Here is a 26398-nt window from a genome sequence, read left to right on the forward strand (position 1 = left end):
AACCATTTTAAAACTTTGCCCAGATATTATTAGTTCAAATATTCTGACCAAGTTTCATGAGCATTGGACCACAAATGTGACTTCTAGAGTGTTAACAAGGTTTTACCATACAGTAAAGCCATATAAGGAAAACTGCCCCGCCCCTTGTGGCCATGTTTTTCATTCACCTGGAACCATTTTCGAACTCGTCAAAGATATTATTGGGACACATGTTTTGACCAAGTTTCATGAAGATTGGACTAAAAATGTGACTTCTAGAGTGTTAACAAGGTTTTACTATAGCCATATAAGGACAACTGCCACGCCCAATGGTGGCCATGTTTTTCAACCAACCGGAACCATTTTCGAACTCGTCCAAGATATTATTGGCACACATGTTCTGACAAAGTTTCATGAAGATTAGACTAAAAATGTGACTTCTAGAGTGTTAACAAGGTTTTACTATAGCCATATAAGGAAAACTGCCATGCCCCCTGGCGGCCATGTTTTTCAACCAACCGGAACCATTTTCGAACTCGTCCAAGATATTATTGGGACACATGTTCTGAGTAAGTTTCATGAAGATTGGACAATAAATGTGGCCCCTAGAGTATTAACAAGGTAAATGTTGACGATGCACGACGGACAAAAGGCGATCACAATAGCTCACCATGAGCACTAAAAAGTGAATGATGATGTTACAGATTGGACCTGCTGTTTTATGAGCCAATAAAACCTTTCATATTTAAGTGTTACCTTGACCTTTGAGGTACAGAAATGGGTGTTACAGGCAATATGCCATCTCCTTGTTGTTGTCCTTTGTTATTAGTTATTTAAGCAAGAAGGCCTTAAAGGCCTCCTCTTGCTCACCTGAGATACAAAGGAACTGACCAGTTCTGTGCATCCCAAGATATCATTAAAACAAGAAACCGTCGGAGACGGGTGATGCTCCCCAAAGGTTTTTTTTGTCACAATATATTATATTGCACTATATATTCAGATAAAAGGAAACGTCTTGAGGGGCATAACTTTGGACAAAATAATACGATGGATGGTTTAGCAACTTAAAAATTTCAAAGGGCCATAACTCTCTAAATAAATCATCTAACCAGAACCCACAAATAACATGTGCATCTCCTCAAGGTAGTTAAGCTTCCCATAAAGTTCATTGAATTCCGGTCATTAGTTGCTGAGAAATAGCCCGGACAAGAATTGCACTTTATGTTCAGTTAATGGAAAATTTCAAAGGGCCATAACTCTGTGAAAAATCATCCGACCAGAACCGGCTGATAATATGCACATCTCCTCTTGGTAGTGAAGCTTCCCATAAAGTTTAATTGAATTCCGGTCATTAATTGCCGAGAAATAGCCCGGACAAAAAATGTGCACGGACGGACGGACACACGCACGGACAGGCGAAGCGGCGACTTAATGCTCCCCCCAAAAATTTTGGGGGAGCATAAAAATGTTCTAACCATGTTTCATGAGGAGTGAACTATTAATGTAACTTTTAGAGTGTTAACAAGGTTTTACCAAAGCCATATAAGGTAAAATTCCCCACCCCCTTGCAACAATGTTTTTAAAGCAACCAAAAGCATTTTGAACTCATCCAAGATATCATTGGGACAAATTTTCTGACCAAGTTGCATGATAATCGGACAATAAATGTGGGCTCTAGAGTGTAAACAGAATTTTACTTTAGCCAATATAAGGAAAAATGCCTCACTGACCCCTTGCGGACATGTTTTTCAACAGACAAGAACTATTTTCAAACTCCAGGGCTCGACATTAAAGGGGCCTTTTCACAGATTTTGGCATTTTTTAACTTATTCATTAAATGCTTTATATTGATAAATGTAAACATTGGATCGTAAAAGCTCCAGTAAAAAATCAAGAATAAAATTAAAAAAAGGAAAAGAACATTGCCCGGAGCAGGTTTCGAACCAGTGACCCCTGGAGTTCTGCCAGAGTCCTGAAGTAAAAACGCTTTAGCCTACTGAGCTATTCCGCCGAGTACACATTCTTAACGTATTTTATACATTATATAAACAATCTTAGTAGTTGCACAAAATTTAACGACAAAAACAGAACTCTCCACATTATTCAATTGTTACGCGTTGCAACGCTTTATAATTTTTAGGTTTTAAAATCGTCAAAAGATGCATATAATGGCTATATTAGAGCATGGTAATTGTTCAGTATTACTGTTTCCTCACAAATATCATAACTAAAACGAAAATTTGCGAATCTGAAACAACTTTTTTCAATTTTGTCAATTTACCAAAGCGTGAAAAGATCCCTTTAAAGGTAGTCCGACTGTCCGGGACAACCAAATTGTTAGTCCGGACAAGTAAATAAAGAAATTTGCTAGTCCGACAGGACAAGTGGTCATTATAATTGTATAACTTAGAAAAAATGCCTTTAAAGCCATTATTTCTGTGGAGATATCACTCAACTTTTCCAAGTATATTTTGATTACGTTTAATCGTCGAAGCCCGAGATATTCCGATAGTTCCATGTGATACATGAACTACACTGAACTGTTCACAAGGGAAGCAACCCTTAACATTTTTTTCTTTGCCAAGATAACAAGAATATTCTCCCTTGTAAAGAATATGCATTTTACGACACCGGTACACACCGATCTTACAGACAATTAACGTAGTGACGTCCTCCCTATGTATAGAATGATTTTGTTTTTTTTAAATATCAGTTAAGTACTGTACATATACATCACTTTTAACATTTTCTGTTTGATATTGGCAACACACAAGTTTTGGTCAGGTATAATGGCTTTGTATAATGTTTAAAAATCAATAATCTTGAGTTTTCCTGTTATTCTAGTCAGTTATTTTTGTATTGAAATTGCCTACAATTATGTTTACATGTAATTTGAACGATTCAAGTCTTTATGATTTGAGCATTTTGTATTATTTCATTATTTTGCAAAATACTGAGCAGAATAAAGATATAATGGTCAGGACAAGTTGCTTTTTGGTCAGGACAAGTGAAATTTAATGGTCTACTTGTCCGACTGGACAAGTGGCTTTGAAAGTTAATGTCGAGCCCTGAACTCATCCAAGATATCATAAGAACAAAACTCCTGACCATGATTCATGAAGATTGGACTATAAATGTGACTTTTAGAGTGTTAACAAGTTTTTACTGTAGCCATATTTTTTACCAGCAAGTTTCATGAAGATTTTACAATAAATGTGGACTCTAGAGTATTAACAAAGTTAAACTATAGCCACATAACGAAACAAGAGCACCGCCTTGCGGGTGCAGACCACTCATCTTTTTTTATTTTTAAAGTTGAAGGGACCTATCTCAATACTTCAATCAAACAAGAGATGTGTTTTTCAGAAACACAATGCCCCCTACTCATGCGCTGCATTGAAATAAAATTTCTATTTATCATTTGGCAGGTATAGAAATCATCTCCCTTTAAAGGTTATTAATTCCCTTGAATTTTGTCCAATCCAACCGGGGGTGGGGGTGGGTGGGGAGGGTCTCACAGTCAATTATGACCATGTCAGACATCACTGACAACCAAGGCCTGTGGTTTAAAAGAGATCATAGCCAGAGTTGATCATGTATCTATGGACCTAGTCTAAAGTCCACAGGTATGTAATGAACATCAAAGAAATTATAATTATATCATTTAAAAAAATCAATCATTTGGGTTATAAATAATCAAAATAATAAATCTGTATAGTAACTGTGAAAAGAACTTCAATTCTTGGTAAGGAAATATATAATATGAGATTTATAATTATATAAATCACTTCCCTTGAAAATAATTGTCTGTAACAAATCTTTATTTTTAGTAGCAAATAATTTAGAGCCACTACCGTGACTGTAGATTCACCACTCAAAATGTGCAGCTCCATGAGATACACATGCATGCCAAAGATATAAAGTGGCTATGTTCATATTGAATAATTTTCTCCCTTTTTAAAGCTTATTACTTCCCTTAAATCTGTATTTTTTACCGTAGACCGTAAAGGATGACCTTGACCTTTTCCCACGATGTGTTTGTCAGAAACACAATGCCACCTACTGCGCCGCTTTAATTTATTTAACAAAAATATATACGTGGCTAGGTCAGATAACTATGTCAATTTAAAGCTTATTACGTCCCTTGACTTTGTTTTTTCTACCCTAGACCTTGAAGGATGATGTAAACCTTGAAATTTTACCACTCAAAATGTGCAGCTCCATGAGAAACACATGCATGCCAAATATCAAGTTTCTATCTTGAATAATGCAAAATTTATGGCCAACGTTAAAGTTTTTTACGGACGGACGGACAGATACACTGACTGACGGACATTTCAACTCCTATATGCCACCCTACCGGGGGCATAAAAAGATGGAGAGGTGGGATGGAGAGGGGTGTATAGTGTGGGGGTGTGGTCATTTATTACATTATCTTCAAAAAATAATAAATAATTGCAAAAAATATATATAAAAAAAAGGGGGGGGGCAGGATTTCTTGGGTGGGATAGTTGGACGGTCTTTCAAAAATAAAAATAAATATTTTTGTTTTTTTTAACCATGTTTCAAAAAAATAAAAAATAAATTTATGGGGGGGGGGTCGGGGGAGGTATAGTGTGAGGGTGTGGTCATTTATAAGATGATCTTTATAAAAACAAATTGAAAAATAAAAATTACTTTTTGGGGGGGGGGGGGGGCATGGTCTTCGGTGGAGTCTATTGTAGTATATGTCAGGTAAGAGTTGTTTTGTCATTGTCAAAGTATCAATCAAATCTGATCATAAATAACGAAGTCATGGCAATGTTAGCAAAATTTAATTATTTGACCTTGACAGTCAAGGTCATTCAAAGGTCAACTTGCCAGGTACAGTACCCTCATGATACACTGTAACTCCAATATAGCGCGGTCAATGGGGTCCAAGCCGCGAAACAGCGTTATAACGGATCCGCGTTATAAGTTTTGTGCTCATTTACTGCAGGGGGCTATAAAAAAAACAGGTATAGAATAGCCTATAATATAGGTCATGTATATTGCCATGCTGTGTTGACGCAAATACATGCATATAAACCGAATCGTATTGATAACAGTATAATACCGCTTTTCTTATGTGCACATTTATCCAATAATCCAATAAAATTGCAACATCACTTAAAAAATAATAATCTTGAACATTAATGACGATATATGTTTAAGAAATTCGTAAACACAACCGTACGCATATATGCCATTTTCAGAAGTGTTAAGAGTACAGTGCATTATGGGGCAGAGCTTTCATTGGACCAGCGACTTTAAATTTAGAATGAATGCAATACGATTCATGTACAAAAAATTGTTTTATTGCGTCATACGCATGCAAAAAAACGTGTTTCCCGGGGACTCTCTGATACCGCGTGAAAATGAAAGTGAAACTCTGTTAACAATAACTGGTGTACTGCGTTCGCATGTAAATAAATCGTCTGCATTATTTAATTTCTTATACACGAACTGAAAGATTAAATGACATAATACTAGAATGATAATGAAATGACAGAAAAAGTTGTTTTATACAGTGGGCAGTATATTTCACAGCCGCTCATTTAATATAGTCAGACTGCAACCATATCAAAGTAAGAATGTTTCAATCGTTTTGAATTACTTTAATTGTATAACTATCCCGCTTGCACTTAACTTATGGAAATTATCGCACTGAACCGCTCTGATGAGGAATACATGTAATAAACACTGACACGCGAGTTTTTCACACCTTTATTGACATTACACAACAGATTAACACCAATTAGCTGTCGGTGTTGTTTAACCTCGAGGCGATTATAATCGGTTCAACGGACGGTTGAATAAAGCAATCAACATGTGATTGCCGCCATCTTTGAATTGTCTGAAAATACATGAAGTTGCATAATAAGGATTTGAATCAGAAATCAAATGGAAGGTTGGAGAAAAAATGGGATCCAAGCACCCCCCGCGTTATATTGGATTCAGCGTTATAACGGAGCGCGTTATATTGGAGTTACAGTGTAGTATGAAAGTGTTTGAAGTATGAAAGCAATTGCCTTGATACTTGAGAAGTAAAGTGGATGTAAACACAAAATGTAACCATATATTCAAAGTTACTTAGTCAAAAAAGGGCCATAATTCCGTCAAAATGACAACCAGAGTTATGTCCTGTACTGTCCCCTTACGAAAGTTTGCGAGTGTTCCAAGTCTGAAATCAATAGTTATGATACTTTAGGTGTAAATTTGACCAAAACACAAAACTTAACAATTTTTTTAATTTTCTAAGTATAAAGGGGCCATAATTCTGTCAAAATGCCAGTCAGAGTTACATAACTTTGCCTGCCCAGTCCCCTTATGATAGTAAGTAAGTGTCACAAGTATGAAAGCAATAGCTTTGATACTTTAGGAATAAAATGGACCTAAACACAAAACATAACCAAATTTTCAATTTTCTAAAAGGGCACATAATTCTGTCAAAATGCACGCCATAGCAGGGGTGGCGAAATCTCAAAAAACTATACTTGTCCACGGACAACCATTTAGGAAATTTAACTTGTCCGTTGTTGAACTACACTTGTCCGTTATTGTTTTTATAAATTATAAACGCATTTGTTGAGTAATGTAAAACAATGTGGAATATACTATAATGAGTATGATTTGCTAGTTTTGTTTATAGTTGTATTTCAATAGTACATTCATTTCGCAGTATATTATAAACAATATAAAGACTTTCTAAAACTTTTAATCTTGCAAAGCTAGTGTTATTAAAACATGTGTTGAACATAAGTACATCATTATCTTAACAAATCAAACTAGTTCAATATGTCGACCTCATCAGACTGAGGCTCCGCTACTGGTAGCAATTTGATTATCATCAACTGGTAACCATTGAAAATCTGTGAGCCAAGTTTCTTGAAAAGTTCTGGTGCGTTTACTTAGATCATATTTTTTATCATAATCTTTCTTAGTTTTTTTTTTTGGAGGTGGACTGCTCAAAGCTTCGGTTTCTGCTCCGTTGTTGAAGATTTAAAATAAATAAATGTTCCATTTTTACTATTAAAGTCGTCTTAAATAACAAGGTAGACCGTGTTTTGATTATCTTACTTTGATACTTTTTATTTCCGTCTGATTGTAAAAATAAAGAAACCAATCTGTACACTGTCTAACAGTCGGGCCGAATGTTTAAAATGCGGCAAGCTCCTGGTCTCGTATAGAATAAGGGAGATCACTGCGCATGAGAGTGCCCGTATTTTAGCTTGATTGCTCCGCAAATAGCACTGACAATGTAATCGCATGTCAACATCCGGTTTTGTAAAACTTAATTACGGCTTTAATACAATGTATTTTTTTTGTATACCTGGGCCCGACTTTTAAAAAACTTGTTGTCCACGGACAACTTAATTGAAAAAAAATCAGTTGCCCAGACAAGCAAATGTACGACTCGGGCAACTCGGACATTTGATTTCGCCACCCCTGCATAGTTATCTAACTTTGCCTGCCCAGTCCCCAGTGATGACAATAGCTAATAATTTTTTTTCAAAAAATAGATGAGCTAAAAATGCCATCCCCAGGGTGGCACTGTTTTTCAAGTAACCGGAACCATTTTTAAACTCGTATAAGATATCGAAGGAACAAACCTTCTGACCAAGTTTCAAGATGATGGGACAATAAATGTGGCTCTAGAGTCTTAACAAGGTTTTACTATACATGTAGCCATATAAAGAAAAATGCCTTAAGCCTCCTGGCAGCCATGTTTTTCAACCAATGTTCTCAGGTGAGCTAAAAATCCATGATGAATGACAAAGTGACATTCTGGAATAGCTGTTATATCGAACATTGTGACTTTTTACTTTACAGTGTGACATAAATCATTGAGGTAAGAAGTCCCTTCAACGGTGTCAGTTTTGCTTAAATCATTTTACCATTGAATCATGAATGACAATATTACAGTCTTTACTATTTGTTTTTGTGTGCACAATTTGACCTTTTACGTCTAAGTGTGTATTTGATGACCAGTTGGGACAGAGACCCGAATTGAACATGTGTAAATCGTGTAACGTGATATGCGCGTATCGAGCACTGTTTTTATTCAACCAATCATCAATTAACTCTAAAGTTAGATTGATGCAATATGTACAAACTATTTTTTGAAAATCAGTTGAAATTGAAAGTAAATTTATGTGAAACATCAATGTGCATCGGTCAATATCAAATTGTTTGATATAAAAATCGGTGTTTTTACAGGTTTTTTAGCCTCATGTGGTATAATCAGAGGTTGGCTGAGAAGGCAACTCAGGCAATTGTATGGGAAATTAATTAATTCTTGATAATTGTTTATCTTGGAGTAAATATATATATATATGAAAATTTAGTAATGGGAACAACAAGTTCAACTAATTATAAATAATGCAAATTCTTTTTTTAGAAATAAAGTGGTTGCGAATAGCAAACATATATGTTTAAAGCTTCTACAAATTCCAAAACATTAACTCAGTGCTTTCCACAGGCCATGTAACGGTCCCTAACTGGGGCGCTTGAATTTCGAAATCAGAGTATGGGGGGCGCCTGAAATTTTCCAATCAGTGTATTTTGGCTCTTACTGCAACTAGCCATTCTTAAGATCAAAGCGATATTGACTTCGCCGAAAAATTTTAAAGCCAATTTACGATCCTTTGTCAACTACTCAGCGTTTTTCCTCTATATAAAGTTGGTACCTTAAAACGGCACCATTCCCTATATCAGAGACCATTTTTCCCAATAAAAAAAAAATAATTCCCATTTTTTCAAAATAAAAATTCCCAATTCACAAAAAAGTAAAATTGACAGAAAAAAATCCCCGAAGATTTGCATACGCACATGACATGTTAATCCCTTTTGTCAAAACATCGCAGTCTACACAATGAGGTCAGTATACAGGCTAAGCATGATTTCACAACACCTAACACAATCCAGTTTTGTCCGGATTTTTTGTTAACTCAGTACTGTATGCAGAGTACAATAAACTGCTTCAATAATGAATCATCAAAAAGACCGTTACGATAAAGATAAAGCATGTTTAATGGATTTTTTTTTTTAACTTAGTTAAAACAAGGGTTGTTTGTTAAACATGCATGCCCCCCATATGGGCTGTAAGTTGTAGTGGTAGCCATTGTGTGGATACAGTTTTTGTCACTGTGACCTTGACCTTTGACCTGAAAATCAATAGGGGTCATCTGCCAGTGATGATCAATGTACCTATGAAGTTTGATGATCCTAGGCCTAATTATTCTTGAGTTATCATCAGGAAACCTTTTTACAGTTTTGAGTCACTGTGACCATGACATTTGATCTAGTGACCTGAAAATTAATAGGGGTCATCTGCCAGTCATGATCAATGTACCTATGAAGTTCAGGGGTTTTTCAGCACTGTCTGCGCCTCCGGACAACAGAGGCACTCCCAAAGCAAACGGACCTGATCCCAAACCGAAATTATAAAAAAAAATCTCAATTTCCAAAAAAAAAAAAAAAAATAAAGTGGTCTTATAACTTGTGTGACTAACCAGTGTTTGTTTTGGTCAAAAATATTTTCTATAAGGTTTTGACTGTTCAGTTCTTATCACAGAGTGTAGCTGTAACTGAAAAACAAAACTGCAGTACTTGAATTAACGTTGAACATGCCCAATATTGCATCTGTTTACATAAAGAAGACAAAATAACCAAATAAAAACAAATTTATTTGTTAAAACACTGAATTATTTAAGCATGATTAATTCACAATTTTTTCCCAAATGAGCCGTTTCATCGAAGCAAAAATTCCCAAAATGACCAATTTTGTCGATAAAGAATTCCCAATTTGGTCAGACTCCTTTTCCCAAAATAGGCAGAAAAACCCCTGAAGTTTCATGATCCTAGGCGTAAGCATTATTGAGTTATCATCAGGAAACCATTTTACTGTTTTGAGTCACTGTGACCTTGACCTTTGATCTAGTGACCTGAAAATTAATACGGGTCATCTGTCTCGATATTTAATACATATTCTCCAAGTCCGAATTTTATAAATGCGCAAGTGTTAATTAGTACCGGTAATTTGTTTGTCGAATCTGATGTCTACTAGACCATAAATGACATAGCAAATAAACAGAATTGTGTCGTGTAACTGTTTAATCAGGTTTTATCAGAAAATAATTAGTGAACACAAGAAAGTTATTTTGATGCACAGGGTAAAAAATAAAATAAAACTATTTAACAACATAAATTGTTTGTTGTAATTTCACTGTTTATCACCAGTTAAACAAATGATGTCTGTACAGCAGGTGACATTTATTAAACGTTATCAAATTCTGGCCTCCTTGACCGTTGTGCTCCATGCTACCACAGCTCCAAGGCCCTTTTCCATCATAATATGTGTCAGTTTTACCGTCGGATTCTTCTTTATTAACTTATTTGTCGGACGAAAATCCTATCTTGAACAAGCCATTCTTTAAATTACATTCTCATCTCTGCTACGCCAAAACATTTACATTGACGATACCGATTTTCGATAGAAGTCGTAAAAACATGATGTAAAGTTCTACGACACTGCAGAAAATCATTAACTCTTTCAGTGCTGGAACCGAGCTTTGAAGGTCTTTGCAAACAGTTTGGATCCAGATGAGACGCCACAGAACGTGGCGTCTCATCTGGATCCAAACTGTTTGCTATTCTGATAGTATTCTTTGAAAAAAAATGAAGAAAATGCTTATTTTAGAAATTCAGCAGACAACATTTTAGCAGACTACAAATTTCCCAGCATGCAAAGGGTTAATATTCATGACAACTTTACCAATGGAAACAAGCTATTTCTGCGGGAAGCTCTCCTTCGCGTCTAAAAATAGCGATGAATCATGTGAATGCTCCACGTTTATTTATATACGCTAGTTTTGTTCTGATATAAATAATGGATACAATAGTTATTTTACACATTAAGAGAAAAAGGTTTTCGGTTAGTTATAGTTATATGAATCAGTATAGATTTTGTATGTACGATCTGTCGGACAAGCTAGCCCACAGTTTTACTAGCCCGACCATCGATCTTACTAGACAATGTCTGTCGGACGTGCCTTAGTGTCGAACCCTGATACCACATATGGATACGTCTTAAAAAAATTTGCCATGCGACATATATTTTCGCGATGCTATTTATGAACTTGAACAAATCAAAAACACTTTGACATATGCTAAATCACGTGTAAATACATACCTCAGGAAAAGTTATATCAATGACATCATAATTGTGTAGCGAATCGCACTAAATATTCTTGCATTATTTGTTTTTCTTCGCAACCGTTCCAGAATTAGGTCATTACTCAATTATCTCCCCTGAATGCTCTTCTTTAGTGGGTATAAGCCGAAGACTGGTTCACTACATATAGTAACAGTCTTCACCAAACACAATTTAGGGGAACATAACCCGTCTTTAATATATTGCCGAATCTCAGATTTCTGTCGAATTTATTTGCTTTGATCTTTTCGATATCTTATTGTTATTATTTTCCTGACAAATCACAAACGCTTGTTAAAAAATTATTTGTTTTAAACACTATAGTTGGCATCTCTATTCTTCCAGTATTCTCGCGGTATTTCAATAACGACACCCTACTGTTTATGTATCAGAATTTGTGACGCATTTTCCATTCGCTCTCAGAAAGAAGTATTACGTGTGATCATGAGCAATATTCTGGTAAGTTGTCGTTGTTATCCACCAGAAACACATTTATTCACAAATTTTTAAGATATTCAGATCTAACTTTTTAGTCTTTTAGCTTTAATTTTTAACGTATTTACACCTCGTCTGCTCGCACTTTACCGATATCCCGAAAGGTTACATATCACTATAATTAGTTTAGACCTAAAACCACAAAATCCGATACCGTTGGAATTTTCGTACCACAATCTTACGTAAAAAATCTTCCAGATTCAAAAAAAACAAGACATTTATAAATTGTCTGCATTATTGATCAAATTTTAAGATATTTGTTGGTTTTCCGTTTTTAGAACTGTTCTGCCAAGGCAAGAGCTGGGCATTATACAAGCCATTCTATCCAGCAAAACTGACAGTTTTGGTTTACAGAAATCAACAAAGGAGGGATTCCCGAACTATCAAAATTTCCAAGCTATACACACAGTTATTATCTGTGGTGATCTTTATTGGTTCTGTTTGTTTACTTGGATGGAACATGTGTGAACTTTTATAGAACTTTGAAAAGTCTATAAATGTCTATCTATAAACAAAAATCAGCTATGGTATAATAAGATCAGATGTGCAAACAATGTCAAAGGGTTGTTAAATTAACAATTTGAAGGCAATCATGCTGAAAAAATATGAAAAGTTTCCATGCAAATTTTGTCTGTATATCGACAAGTGTCTGCCGATTATTGTCAAACTAGTAATACAAAACTTACCACAAGTATGTAAAAGCACTAAGTACCTGTGATCATTTTTAGTAAGATAGTGCAATTCTAAACAGTAGCAAATAGCTTGTTTAGTAAGTGCATAATGCAATTAATATGATTTCCGTTCTATTGTGTTATTAATAAATTGGTTGTTACTTGCTAATCCATGATAAATGTTTTATGGCTAGTGCAAAACCAGCAATGTAAATTTTGTAAAAGGTAATACAATAACACCACTTTGTAATTTCATATACGTAAATCGAGGGTTTGGCGCAAAACTATTGTAACTCACATTTTTAAAATTTTACAGGAGATCAAAAAAACATCCTTGTTTCCCTAATTTTCACTTCCTGATAAAAACCAGGCTAAAACTTGTAGTAAATAACTGTATTTAAACATAACAGTTAACAATTTGTTTAAATATTGATTCATTTAAATGTATTTGATTAATATCAAGATACAATACTGTTGCGTTAAAATTTATTCCTTTTTAGCCAATATAATTTGGTGCAAAACTATTGTATCTAAAGATGCATTACTTTTGCACTAAGTTTTTATCTAAAATTGATGGTTTTGACATATCCAAGAAATATTGTAACTATAAAGGAAGATTTTTAATGGACATGTCCTTTTGTTTATAACCTTAATTTTATAACGTAATTATAAAGAAGGGAAGAAATCTTTTAATGACATTAAATTAAGTATACTTCGATGGACGGTTGGTTTCATTTCAACTGTTACAGTAGAAAATGCACACCATGACTGGCCAGGTACTTACAACTGACAAGACTGGTATCTTACAAAATAACATTCCATCAAAATAAACAAATTTAAATGAGTGTATTATGATAATAATATCAATAATCATTGATACAATGCCACATAACAGTTGCAAGTGAAAATAAACACTTAAGTCTTGATATGATAGGTATCTTTAATATTTACAAAAGTAGATTTACCTTAAGTACCTTTAATATAAAATTGAAATATGTTATTTCCTTAATCTTATTTTTTTTTATTTAGCAAAGATTTGTTTTCCCATTGTATGCCATTATACTAAAATGCCATAGTTATAATCAAATAATGTATACAGACAGTCATTTAATTGCAGAACTTGTGAAATAATTGGCAATTGATATGTGAATTAAAAGTCTGCATTATGCAATTAAAACATGTATTGTTATAATTACACACTATTCCTATATTTCTAATGTTTAGGTCCATAACTTCATTATAAACAAACAAAACAAAAAATCCAAAACATTAAAATGATACTTAATGCTAACATCCAAACATTACTTCATCAGTAACTTTCATACAAAATTTTCATAAAGGAGGAGAAAGAAGAATGTATGGTGGACACCAATGGAATGGCATGAGCTTTGCAAAGCATTAAATGTGCCTTTTTCACGTTTTGGTAAATTGAAAAAATCAAATAAAGTTGTTTCAGATTTGCAAATTTTCGTTATAGTTATGATATTTGGTGAGGAAACAGTAAAATTCGGAACAATTACGATGCTCTAAATGATCCATTATGCATCTTTTGACAATTTAAAAACCTGAAATTATAAAGCGTTGCAACAGGAAACAAATGAATAATTTGGAGAGTTCTGTTGTTGTTTTATATTTTGTTAATCTACGAGGATTGCTTACGGTATATAAAATATCAAATACATCAATCATTGTATAAGCACAGATGGCCGAGTGGTCTTAGCGGTAGACGTTTACTCCAGGACTCCAGGGGTCAGTGATTCCAGCTCAGCTGAGGGTTACTGTTTTTTTTCTTCTTTTTTTATTTCATTCTTGTTTTACTGGAGCTTTGTTGATCCAATGTTTACAATTATCAATATAAAGCATTTAATGACAATCTTCAATACATGCCAAAATCTGTGAAAAGGCCCCTTATGAGGTCTCTGTCTTTTTCCCATTTCAATTTGATTCAACAGAATCCTCCTTTGAATTTCTTGGTCGTTGCATCAGATTTAACTCATGAAACCATATCCGTACTGATAAAACACCAATACCCGTGTCCATTTAACTTAATTGTACTAAATGTTATTTATCATAGTCAGCAAAACCATACGTTGACTGATGTACCCGACCGTGTAAACTCAAACATCCTTAATGTCATTCATCATAGTCAGAAATATCATACCTTGACTAATGTACCCTTTTAAATTCAATCATCAAAATGTTATTTATCATAGTCAAATATGCCATACCTTGAATAATGTATCCGTTTAAATTCAAACATCCTGAGTGTTATTTTTCATAGTCAGATATACCACACCTTGACTTAATAATTATGTACCTGTGTAAATTCAAACATCCTTAATGTTATTTACCATAGTCTGAAATATCATACCTTGACTGATGTACCCGTGTAAATTCAAACATCCTAAATGCTATTTATCATAGTCAGGAATACCATACCTTGACTAATGTACCCATGTGATTCAAATATCCTAAATGTTAGTTACCATACTCAGAAATACCGTAACTTGACTAATGTACCAGTGTAAATTCAAACATCCGAAATGTTTTTATTTATAGTCAGATATTCCATACCTTGACTCAGATGTACCCGTGTAAACTCAAACATCCCAAATGTTATTTATCATAGTCAGATATACTATACCTTGACAAATAAACCCGTATTAATTGAAACATTCTAAATGTTATCTACCACTGTAAGGAATGCCATGATACCTTTACTAATGTACACGTGTAAATTCTTACATTCTAAATGTTATTTATCATAGTCAGATATACCATACCTTGACTAATGTACCCGTTTAAATTCAAACATCCTTAATGTTATTTATCAAAGTCAGGAATACCATACCTTGACTAATTTACAAGTGTAAATTCAAACATCCTAAATGTTATGTACCATAATCAGAAATACCATACCTTGACTTATGTACCGGTGTAAATGTAAACATCCTAAATGTTATTTATCATAGTCATATATACCATGCCTTGCTTTATAAACCTGTGTAAATTCAAACATCCTAAATGCTATTTACCACAGCCAGAAATACCATACCTTAAATAATGTACCATACCTTGACTGATGTTCCTGTGTAAAATTATCCTAAATGCTATTTATCATTGTCAGGAGTACCACACCTTGACTAATGTACCTGTGTAAGTTCAAACATCCTTAATGTTATTTACTATTATAGTCTGGAATACCACACCTTGACTGATGTACCCGTGTAAATTCAAACATCCTTAATGCTATTTATCATAGTCAGGAGTACCATACCTTAACAAATGTACCGGTGTTAAAATTCAAGCATCCTTAATGTAATTTATCATAGTCAGGAAAACCATACTTTGACAAATGTACCGGTGTAAATTCAAACATCCTAAATGTTATTTATCATAGTAAGCAATACCATACGTTGACTAATGTACCCGTGTAAATTCAAAAATCCTAAATGTAATTTATCATAGCCAGCAATACTATACGTTTACTCATGTACCCATGTAAATTTAAACATCTTAAATGTTACTTATCATAGTCAGAAATACCATACATTGACCAATGTACCCTTGTAAATTCAAACATCCTTTATGTTATTTATAATAGTCAGATACATGTATACCATACCTTGGCTAATATGTCCTGTGTAAATTCAAACATCCTTAATGTTATATCATAGTCAGATATACTATACCTTGACGAATGTACCCGTTTACATTCAAACATCCTAAAAGTTATTTATCATAGTCAGGAATACCATACCTTGACTAATATACCCGTGTAAATTCAAACATCCTTAATGTTATTTATAGGGATGCAAGAAGTAAACCGGCTAACCGGTTAACCTTCTGAAACGACCAGTTAATCGTTTACATTTTCGGAAAAGGTTAACCTAGAAAAAAATATTTGATTACCGGTATGTTGCTTTTTTCATGGAATAATTCGTACTTGTTTACTTTTTTCGTGTGGCATACTGCCAACTTGCGCTGGCGACTTGTAAGAACAACAGGCCGCACCATTGCCGGTAATAAATAACATGTCAACAAAGTAATAAAGCAATTTAAATCAATACCTTTGTGATAACAAATAGGGGGTACGTTTTGATAACTGATACTATTAGTCTTTTGACTCGCTAAAATTTAACTAGCGAACTGCGGTGAGTGGGATCTACCGGTATTAGCGAAGACGTAATTGCCACGTTTATTGAACTCGCAATAAAAAACAGTTGAGACATTGGACGGCTTATTTTGATGTTTTGTTAACCAATATCCAACACTGATTGCTCGCGAAAATTCCGTGTTTATAAGTAACAATTTTATGAAGAATTGCATTCCTAGTTACAATCTTTACGAGTTAAAAATTAATATCATTGTGATAATGTACGTCCAACAATACGACCATTACTGTCCGATGCAAGTTTTATTTAAGAAAGCAAATTATGAACTAATTAAATTATTAAACATCAAATAGAAATATTTTAAAAATAAACCCATTAAATTTTTTATTCGTGTAATTGCGTAAAATTTGTGCGCTATGGTACGTTTACAAACATACGTAACTATCAGTATTCAAGATCATTATACTTAGTTACATCGCTATTTAATAAATGTACTGATTATATTAAATATTCAACATACATTTCGTTCAAAATTAATTTAATTTGCTTTTGTGTCCTTTATTTTATGCACATTTTTTATTGTAAAATGAAAATCAAACGATACAGCTTCATCTACAAACGATAAAATGCAAACAACAAAATACATTGTATGCAATTATCGAATAAGAAGAGGTGCGGATTCGTTGAACACACATAGCCCACTTTACGTCGCATTGAAAGGAAAAAAACATTTCTATATTAAGGAAATTTGAGTTTTAAATATTATAACAGAACGAACAAAGGAATACGCCATTTTTGTGAACGATACGACGCAAACGTAATATAAGCGGCCCAACCAAAAATAAGTTAATAAAACATAAAAATGAACATTGTGTAGTTCTTTAATTTTTTACTCCTATGCATTTACACAGGAAAAATAAAAAAATATATAGCATACATTTACAAAATTATGAAAATAATTTGTATAGTACATTTTATTATCAAACTGGCATGCTATCAACACAAGCGATTTCAAATTTGAAATAACTTTTGTTTCTACGGAGCGGTTCGAGCTGTATGACATTTTTTACGTACTATAAATTATTTAAACTACATAAGGCTTTTCGGTAACCGGTTAATAACCGGTTACTGAAAAAGATTAACCAGTTAATTATATTTGTAACCTCTTGTATCCCTAGTTATTTATACCATAATCAGAAATTCCATACCTTGACTAATGTACCGGTGTAAATTCAAACATCCTAAATGTTATTTATCATACTCAGATTTACCCGTGTAAATTCAAACATCCTTAATGCTATTTACTACAGTCAGAAATACTCTAACTTCAATAATGTTCCTGTGTAATTTCAAACATCTTAAATATTATTTACCATAGTCCGGAATACCATACCTTGACTAATGTACACGTGCAAATTCAAACATCCTAAATGTTATTTATCATTGTCAGAAATACTATACCTTGACTAATGTACCTGTGTCAATTCAAACATCCTAAATGTTATTAATCATATGGTCAGAAATACCATACCTTGACTAAAGTACCCGTGTAAATTCAAACATCCTAAATGCTATTTATCATAGTCAGGAGTACCATACCTTGACTTTTGTAAATTCAAACATCCTTAATGTTATTTATCATAGTAAGAAATACCATACCTTGACTTATGTACCTGTGTAAATTTAAACATTCTTAATGTTATTTACCATAGTCAGATTTACCATACCTTGAATAATGTACTCGTGTAAATTCAAACATTCTTAATGTTTTCTACCACAGTCAGGAATACCATTCCTCGACTAATGTACCCGTGTAAATTCAAACATCCTAATAATGTAATTTATTATAGTCAGGAATACCATACCTAGCCTTATGTACCTGTATACATTAAAACATCAAAATGTTATTTATCATAGTCAGAAATGCCATACTTAAACTTATGTACCTGTGTAAATTCAAACATCGGTAATGTTATTTACACTGAAAATATATTGGAAAAGCAGTAAAACTTGGTTCATTACTATTGTAACTCAAGTTACAATAGTTTCGACAAAATATATTTATATGAAAATACATGCAAATTAATTTGCAAAACTATTGTATCTTGAGTAACAATAGTGTTGCAATAAAAAGGAAAATATATAACTACTGAGTTTATATGTGCAACACTATTGTATCTATAGATACCATAGTATTGCAATATGACTTTTTGTTTGGATTCAAATATGTTATTGCAACACTAATGTATCTTGAAATACAATAGTGTTGCAATACATTCTTTACATATTTTAGATACAACATTTTTGCAGGATCACTATAAAATTGTACATGTTAATTATATAACTGTGATATTTTTTTTATGGATGAAGGGTATGAAAATATGTACAATTTTAGTGGAAAGTGGTTTTGAGAAAAAATCATAGTTACAATAGTTTTGCGCCAAACCCTCGAAATACTCTTGAAATGTAGGTTGATGAGTTTTACTTATTTTGTAACTATTATTTTATGTGCAAATAAATGATGTGAAGTGTTTTGTATATCCACACAATACCACATATCTTTTTATATATGTACTGTATTATGTGTTATTTGAATGTTTAAATAAAAAAATATGGATGATATAACATGATGCATTCAAATATTTGCATTCAAATTGTAACTATAGAGCTAAGTGTATGCAGTTTAGACTGTGATTTTAGAATTGCTACAAAATGGCTAGTTTTTTAGTGGCGACACAATTTAAACTATTCAACAATAATTTGCGAAAGAAAATTAGAAACCTGCAAGATACCTGTATTTATTAAATATTTTAATTGCGAAACAAGTATGTTGTTATGCTGTTACACATAATTATACATTGATAATAAATAAGAAGACAATTAGTGGTGTTAACGTTTCCCAACAGTAGAAATCATTCTTCTGATGAAGTCAGTGGTATACAGACGAAAGCTCCAGGTATGGCTTTCAATACGTAGTGTGTGTTATTTGGCAGTCTAAAACTTATTGGATTAAAAAAAATCCTGTCAAATTTGTCAATCAAAATTGATTTGACACATCACATGTACTGTATGCTAAATGCAACTGCTTTAGCAAGCTGTCAAGTTGAATTGAGACATTTGATGAAACAAACTGGTTCCTGGGTAGGACCAGTACTTAGTGTCTATATGACGTACCATGACGTCGAAAGTCTACAAGACCTACTAGGTAGAACTAGAAATGTACTTCAACATACAGTTTTCACCGACCCTTGTGTGTTAGCCAATCAGAAGACACCTTACATCTGTTGCTTTTAGAGATATTTGACATTGAACATAAGTATTATTATTATTTATACTAAATTATGCCACTATCGACCGCTTACTCATAGATATTGTGCGTATTTATTAAACATTATAATTATTATAATTTATACCAAATTATGCGACTATCGACCGCTAACTTATAGATATTGTGCGTATTTATTGACCTGGCGTGGCGGAATTAACCTCTGACTTATGCAAGTTATGGTTATCACAAAATACGACCAACGGGGAGGTTATAATACATTACTTATCCCATTAATGCTTGGTAACTGTTTGGTTACCGTTGGGAATTTCCTACACAGTAATGCACTGGACGGTCGTGATACTCCGCCCCGCATGATCAATAAATACTCACAATATGCTGAATAATTTTAATTTTAAAAAGGTAACAATTGAATCTTCTTCAAATTTGTATATAATCTATTTCAATGTATTAAATACTTGAAACTTCTATGTGTTGTTTTTTTGCCATTCTGATATTTTTTATTCATTTTGTCCTCAATTAAAAAAGAGATTTTAAACATTTATTATGAATAAATCTGAAGGAAAAGCGGCTCAAGAGACTAGTGTTTTGATTGGCTGTTCAAAAAATGTGTACGTCAAAGTACAAACATGTATGTCAAAGTACAAATTGTACTTTGACGTACAAATATATACTTCGAAGTGTATTTTATATTTATGTCGACGTACAATTATAGTACTTCGACGTACATTTCTCTTTTTAACTTGTAGGTCTTCTTGACTTTCAACCCAAATGGTACGCCATAGTATGTCTTTAGGGTTATCTAAAGAATGCTCCCACTTAAGAGATCAATACAGAGACCTCCCAGTGACTAAGCCAGTTAGCAGACACCCCATCCACTATACCACAAACACCAAACCAGCTATAAATTCCCAGGGCCGTACCCAGGATTTTTTTACTTGGGGGGCCCAACCGGGGAGGGTTTGGGAGGGGTCCCCCCCCTCCCTAAATATATACTTTTTTTAATTTGTCACTTTTAATTCGCGAAACGCCTAATTTTTGGGGGAAATAATGAAAGTCTTAAATAATCAATTTAACATATTTTACTGTTTTCAAACAAATTCAAGGAAAGAGATACCGTTAAACGTTGTGTATAACGCGCATTTATGTATAACGCGCATTTACTTTTTTAAGCTAAAAAATCGGGAAAAAAGTTTTTGAAGCAAAAAAATAGGGGGAAAAATTCCGTACAGCAGGCTAACTGAAAATCCTTATATTTACATTGCCGATCTTATGTGTATAATTAGGTGACGCAAATAACTAGATAATCACAAACCCAATCTTGACAGGACGTATGAAAACGTGTATACAAACACAACATCAATTTTATTTACACATTTGAAAAGCAAGAAAAATAATCATAAATATATCGGGAAAGACTTTGCCGACATACTATTGTAAATCGACAAGTGCCCCCAAATAAATTGTGTAACCCTAGTACAGTAGGGTATAATATTGTGGGAAAACAATAACATTTAAATAATAATGGCTTCCTTTTTTTTATTCTCTTCTTCAAATTTATTTGATTTCAATGCTCTGTACGTACCTGAAAAAGATAGAAAATATTTATGTTAACTTTATAACGTTTGTCCATCTTATTCTGATCGTAAATATAACACTATTATTAACATAATTACAGTAAAAACACCGGGGAACAGAATGATGCGAATTACCGCAACTGGGTAACTGACAGGGAAAAAATGTCTTGGCATGGCTGTAGTTGTGCATAACGCGCATCAAGTTTTTAAAATGAAATTTTGGGGTTAAAAAGTGCGCCTTATACACAACTTTTTACGGTAATTTAATTATACAATATTTTTCTACACTGGATCAGGTTAACCTATATACATGTAATGAGATCGATTTTTTGTTTCAATTTTCATTTTTTACCAATGATCCATTAATAGGTTGATATTACTCAATTCTCGGTACTCAATTATTTTAAATACTGAATTCTGCCAAATTCTTATCTGTTGCTTGGCAAATTTATGAATCTGTTTTTCTTTTAAACAAACATGTTAACTATCTCATCGTAGTCTTTTTCAGTGATTTCCTTTCAAAAATTATCAATACTCAGTTTTAATACCTTTGTCAGTGTTTTTGTTCCGGTTCAAATTCAGGGCCCTATTCTCAATGCAAAAAGTATATATTGGGACCTAAAAATTCCCCCAAAAATGTTTAAAAAAAAACAAGCAATTAAACTTTTAGGAAGGTAAAAATACGTCTATGGCCTTCTCAAAGAAGGAAAAAACTTGCGACTGCAATTATCAGACCATAGTCTACGAACTCCTGTAGCAGTTGCTTCCATTCGCTACACGTATCAAAATACATGCTACATCAACCATCGATAGATGAAGCATTCATGATCACAATGGGGGACTGATCGGGGATGTGTGTACAAGGCGATAAGAAAACATTGCCTAGAGGCTTATCTCGATTGGCGAGCGTTAATCCCCTTGTTTATCAGGGACAATAAAACATAGCTGCTCTTTTGTTTTGAGGGAAAGTGTACTGTGGGCATTTGCACGAGAGAAAAAATTGCAGTTCGCCGATTATTAAAAAAAAATCATAGTTCGACAGCCAGCTGGGGGGGCCCAGGCCCCTGGGCCCATGGCCTGGGTACGGGCCTGATTCCTGTGGCTAGAAAACAAAAAAAAATAAGATGCTAGAACTTTAAGCTTGGAACATGTAACTTGTTTTAAGATTGATTTTTTTTTTAATGCATTACTTAATTATTGCAACAATTATAATATTTTGAACACAATCATGTCAATATATTTATTAACAAGGGACAAAATTGTCACAAAACCAGGTTTTCATTGTGAAAAAAAATCTGATAAAGGGAGACAACTCAAACTGAACTTTTGAAATGAAAAAACAAAATTAACCCCCTTTGTAAGTTTGTTTTAAAATAAATCTATTTTTAGTCGTGGCGACCTTGACATTGGAGATATTGACTTGATTCTTTCGTGCGACACACCGTCCCATGATGGTGAACAAATGTGCCAAATGATTTTAAAATCTCATAATGAATGACATAGTTATAGCCCAGACAAGCTCATTTATGGCTATTTTTTACCTTTGAACTCAAAGTGTGACCTTGACCTTGGAGATATTGACGTAATTTTTTCGCGCGACACACCGTCTAATGATGGTTAACAAATGTGCCAAATGATTTTAAAATCTCACGATGAACGACAAAGTTATGGCCCGGACAAGCTTGTTCCGCCCGCCAGCCAGCCAGCCAGCCCGCCCGCATTCGCCAATCTAATAACCAGTTTTTTACTTCGGAAAACCTGGTTTAAAATACATAGTTATCAAAAAAACTTAAAAAGCTTTTGCCCGTAAATTAGGTAGCACCTATAATCATATTATGGTTACTTATCATAAGGTTTTGATTTATTGTGTTCCCCTCAAACAAATGTTAATAACTAGTGGGAAGTTGAAACCCATGTTACCTGTAAAAGTGCAGCTTCCAACATGGGTGCCAAACTGAGGGAAAGATGGAACAATGGTATACAATCCACAAATCTTATGACCTTCTTTTCTTTAGAATTTTTATTGTCTTCGGCTAACAATACACCATTTACGGCACAATGCGGATATTTTGCAATATGAAGTAAAAGTTTAGCGTAAGCTTGAATGCTGACTGACAGTTCCGCCATGTTTTCACGTCTCGTGCGTTTCTCCGGAGCTATATTTTGTGTTAAAGTAATGGAATTATATTCAATTGTATTTTTCGAGGAACGCAAACATTTCCTAAAATTAGAAGTTATTTTATATATGCAGAATTATTATTGTTCTGTTGATATCCATGAATGTATTCACTTCGTTTCCGACGACAGAGTTATCGTTCATGTTGCTTCATCCCGCGAGGCTTGAAAACGTCGTGCACCGCAAGGGTCATATTAAAAGCGAACGATTTGGGTCGCTTTGGTTCTCGAACTGTAATGGTAGTCGTGGTAAAAAATGGTGTTTCCAATATGCATAATGTGTTGACTAAATTGCTTTTCCAGACTAATAGTACTTTATCCGAATTCCAGACGTTTCGCCCCCAAGTCTTTTCGCCCCCTAGTTATTTCGCCCCCAAGACGTTTCGGACCTGGTCGTTTCGCTCCCAATTTTGATTTGAATAAGAGGATATTAATGAGGTCACTAATTTAACGCAGTATAAAGAAGTATAGAAAAAAACAAAAAAGATTTTTTTTCTATTTTATTAATTTATTTATCAGACATAAAATAACAGTATAAAACAACATGATTGACGCATACGATAATTCAGTAGTAAACAACAATGAAAGCATCTTTATTGGTAGGAGCAAGCAACATGAAGAAAAGTCCATAGTTTCCCGAAAGCATGCAGGTAGTGGGTTTGCCTACTGGGTGTTAGTGATGCAGCGTACATTACTCCATGTCTGGCGGACCATAGAGTTTTGCGCAAGCTTGCAGGTAGTGGGTGGTCGTGAGCTCACCTGCAGAGTATTGCTCAAACAACTCGCTGATCATTCGGGAGAGTCGTCTGTACCGGCGTCCTCTGTTTATGATATATGAACCAGTGCCTTCCCCAGGAATTTGTTCAGGCGCCCCGGGGTGGGTTCAGGAGGGGTGTCCCCTCCCGACGTTGATTTTTTTAAATTTAACGTGTCAATTCACGTTCTGTGGTGGGTTATAACTCGAAGAAAAACAGCGTCAAAAGACGTCATTTGGTGCGCTATGACTCTTCAAAAAAAATCCCCCAGTCATTTAAACATATATTTTTTTATATTGTTTAATTGTTTTAAAACTTTTCCGCACAGATAGTAAAATCCCGACTCGAACGATTCCCCAATACATCCGTTTCAACCCGACTCTATTACTGTATACTTACTATTTTTCAAGTTTCTATTTATTACCCGATAATCCCGTTTATTCCGTTTTTATCAATCTCTTTCTGGTAAATATTTACGATAAAAGCTTTCAGTTATTTCTTTAACACAAACCTTGCCATTTTTTAAGTGACTATTTATAGATTTGATGAAATATTGCCTCTGAATATGCGTCAATCCCCTGACCTGTTGTGTGCTTGTTAAAACGCTCAATACATGCCATTTGTATGCAATAGACGCGACGTACATGCTGCATAATTTTCGCGCTCTTTTTAATTGAGAAAAAGATTCGACACAAAATAAATTTGCAGTCCTAATTTGAAGCAAAAATATTTAACGGTGCTGTAACATTTACATTCGGAAGTGTGTTTCGGATTAAAAACGCGTTAACATCGACTTACGGTAATGGGTTTCGGATTACAAATTTAATTATTCCCATTTGACATTTCAACAAATATTAACCGTTGCGTTATAAATTCAACGATAATTTGTTTACACACTTTACGAGTCGAATAAATGTTTTGACGGAATTATGCATGAAAATCACGTTGTCCACGAGGATCACGGCCGGTTGCCGTCATCAGTCTTCTAACTATCGATTATCGGACGAAACATTTACAAGTGTGCGTAATTAATTCAACGAAAATTTGTTAAAAGCGCATTACGTGTCGAATAAATGTCAGAAAAACGAGGTTAATCAGTTCTATAAATGGACATGTTGAAATATACATGTACTGGAATTAAATAAATTGTTATCACATAATTGAAACCGCTATAATAATTAATTGTTTACCACTTGCAATTAATTTCTCGTATTAATTATGAGTCATACAGTACAGCCAAAGCGGCACAAACAAAATCCGCGGCTACGCCACGGCCAGATTATAAGTCCGCGGCGGCCGAATCGTGTGTTCACGCGGCGTATCGCCGTGGCACTCGGCATCGATCCGCGCAACGACGCCGAGTCTGTATTAACCTCGCGACCTTTCGCGGAGTAAATCCGCCGCATACGTACGCGGCGGATCGAGTGAAAAGACATCCACCTACATGTACATACATGTATGTGTAGCGTAGAATTAATTACGCGCAACTGTTTATGTTTCGTTCGATTATCATTATTAAATTTGTAATCCGAAACACACTTCCGAATTTTAATGCTAACGCGTCCTTTGGCAAATTCTAGCGTCAAATAAACAGTGCTAAAATATCCTTTGTTTCATAAAAAGCGCGCGAAAATTATGCAGACATGTAGAACGTCGTTTGGAAAGTTTGGGTGTATTTTGTGTTGTATAAATACATAAACATCACGTCAGGCGTAAATCGCGTGTTCAGTGGGGAAAAAAACGCACCGATTAGACATTATTTCATCATCTCTATAAATAGTAACACATGCCAAAATGTATTTGATACTTAAGGAAATATCGAGAATGTTTGTGTATCGTAAATATTTACCAGCATTTGCTTTAAAACTGGAATATACGAGATTATCGGGTAATTAGTAGCGATATTAACTGTATAATATGAACAAAATAAAACGAGTTTATATACGCATATTCAAACAATAGTTATAATAAGCTGATAATTAACAAAACAACAAATACGTCGTCACCGTCTTGATTATTGATGTGGCTTCAAACTGCTAATTTTCTCAGCTAAAATATAATAGCAGAATCAACATGCAATTAATTTATAAATCCACCATATGCTGGAGAATT

General features: G+C 34.0%; 2 protein-coding genes across 5 annotated transcripts in view; one reads left to right on the forward strand and one right to left on the reverse strand.

Annotated features, from left to right (window-relative positions):
• The window catches only part of LOC127844608 (ER membrane protein complex subunit 8-like), a 31542-nt gene extending 7904 nt beyond the window's left edge, over positions 1-23638 (reverse strand). The window contains exon 1 of the mRNA XM_052375010.1: positions 23277-23638. Within this exon, the coding sequence (XP_052230970.1) occupies positions 23277-23483 (207 nt within the window). The 5' untranslated portion in view covers positions 23484-23638. The remainder of the gene's footprint in view (positions 1-23276) is intronic.
• A 26-nt stretch (positions 23639-23664) lies between these two features.
• The window catches only part of LOC127844607 (transmembrane protein 42-like), a 31827-nt gene continuing 29093 nt past the window's right edge, over positions 23665-26398 (forward strand). For 2 of the 4 annotated variants that reach the window (XM_052375006.1, XM_052375008.1), the window contains exon 1: positions 23665-23780. In XM_052375006.1, the coding sequence (XP_052230966.1) occupies positions 23675-23780 (106 nt within the window). In that variant the 5' untranslated portion in view covers positions 23665-23674. Of the gene's footprint in view, positions 23791-26398 lie in introns of all 4 variants that reach the window. The other 2 variants (XM_052375007.1, XM_052375009.1) reach the window with 2 other exon arrangements.

The sequence above is a fragment of the Dreissena polymorpha genome, chromosome 9 (genome assembly GCF_020536995.1).
Source record: "Dreissena polymorpha isolate Duluth1 chromosome 9, UMN_Dpol_1.0, whole genome shotgun sequence".
In the NCBI taxonomy this organism is placed as follows: Eukaryota; Metazoa; Mollusca; class Bivalvia; order Myida; family Dreissenidae; genus Dreissena; species Dreissena polymorpha.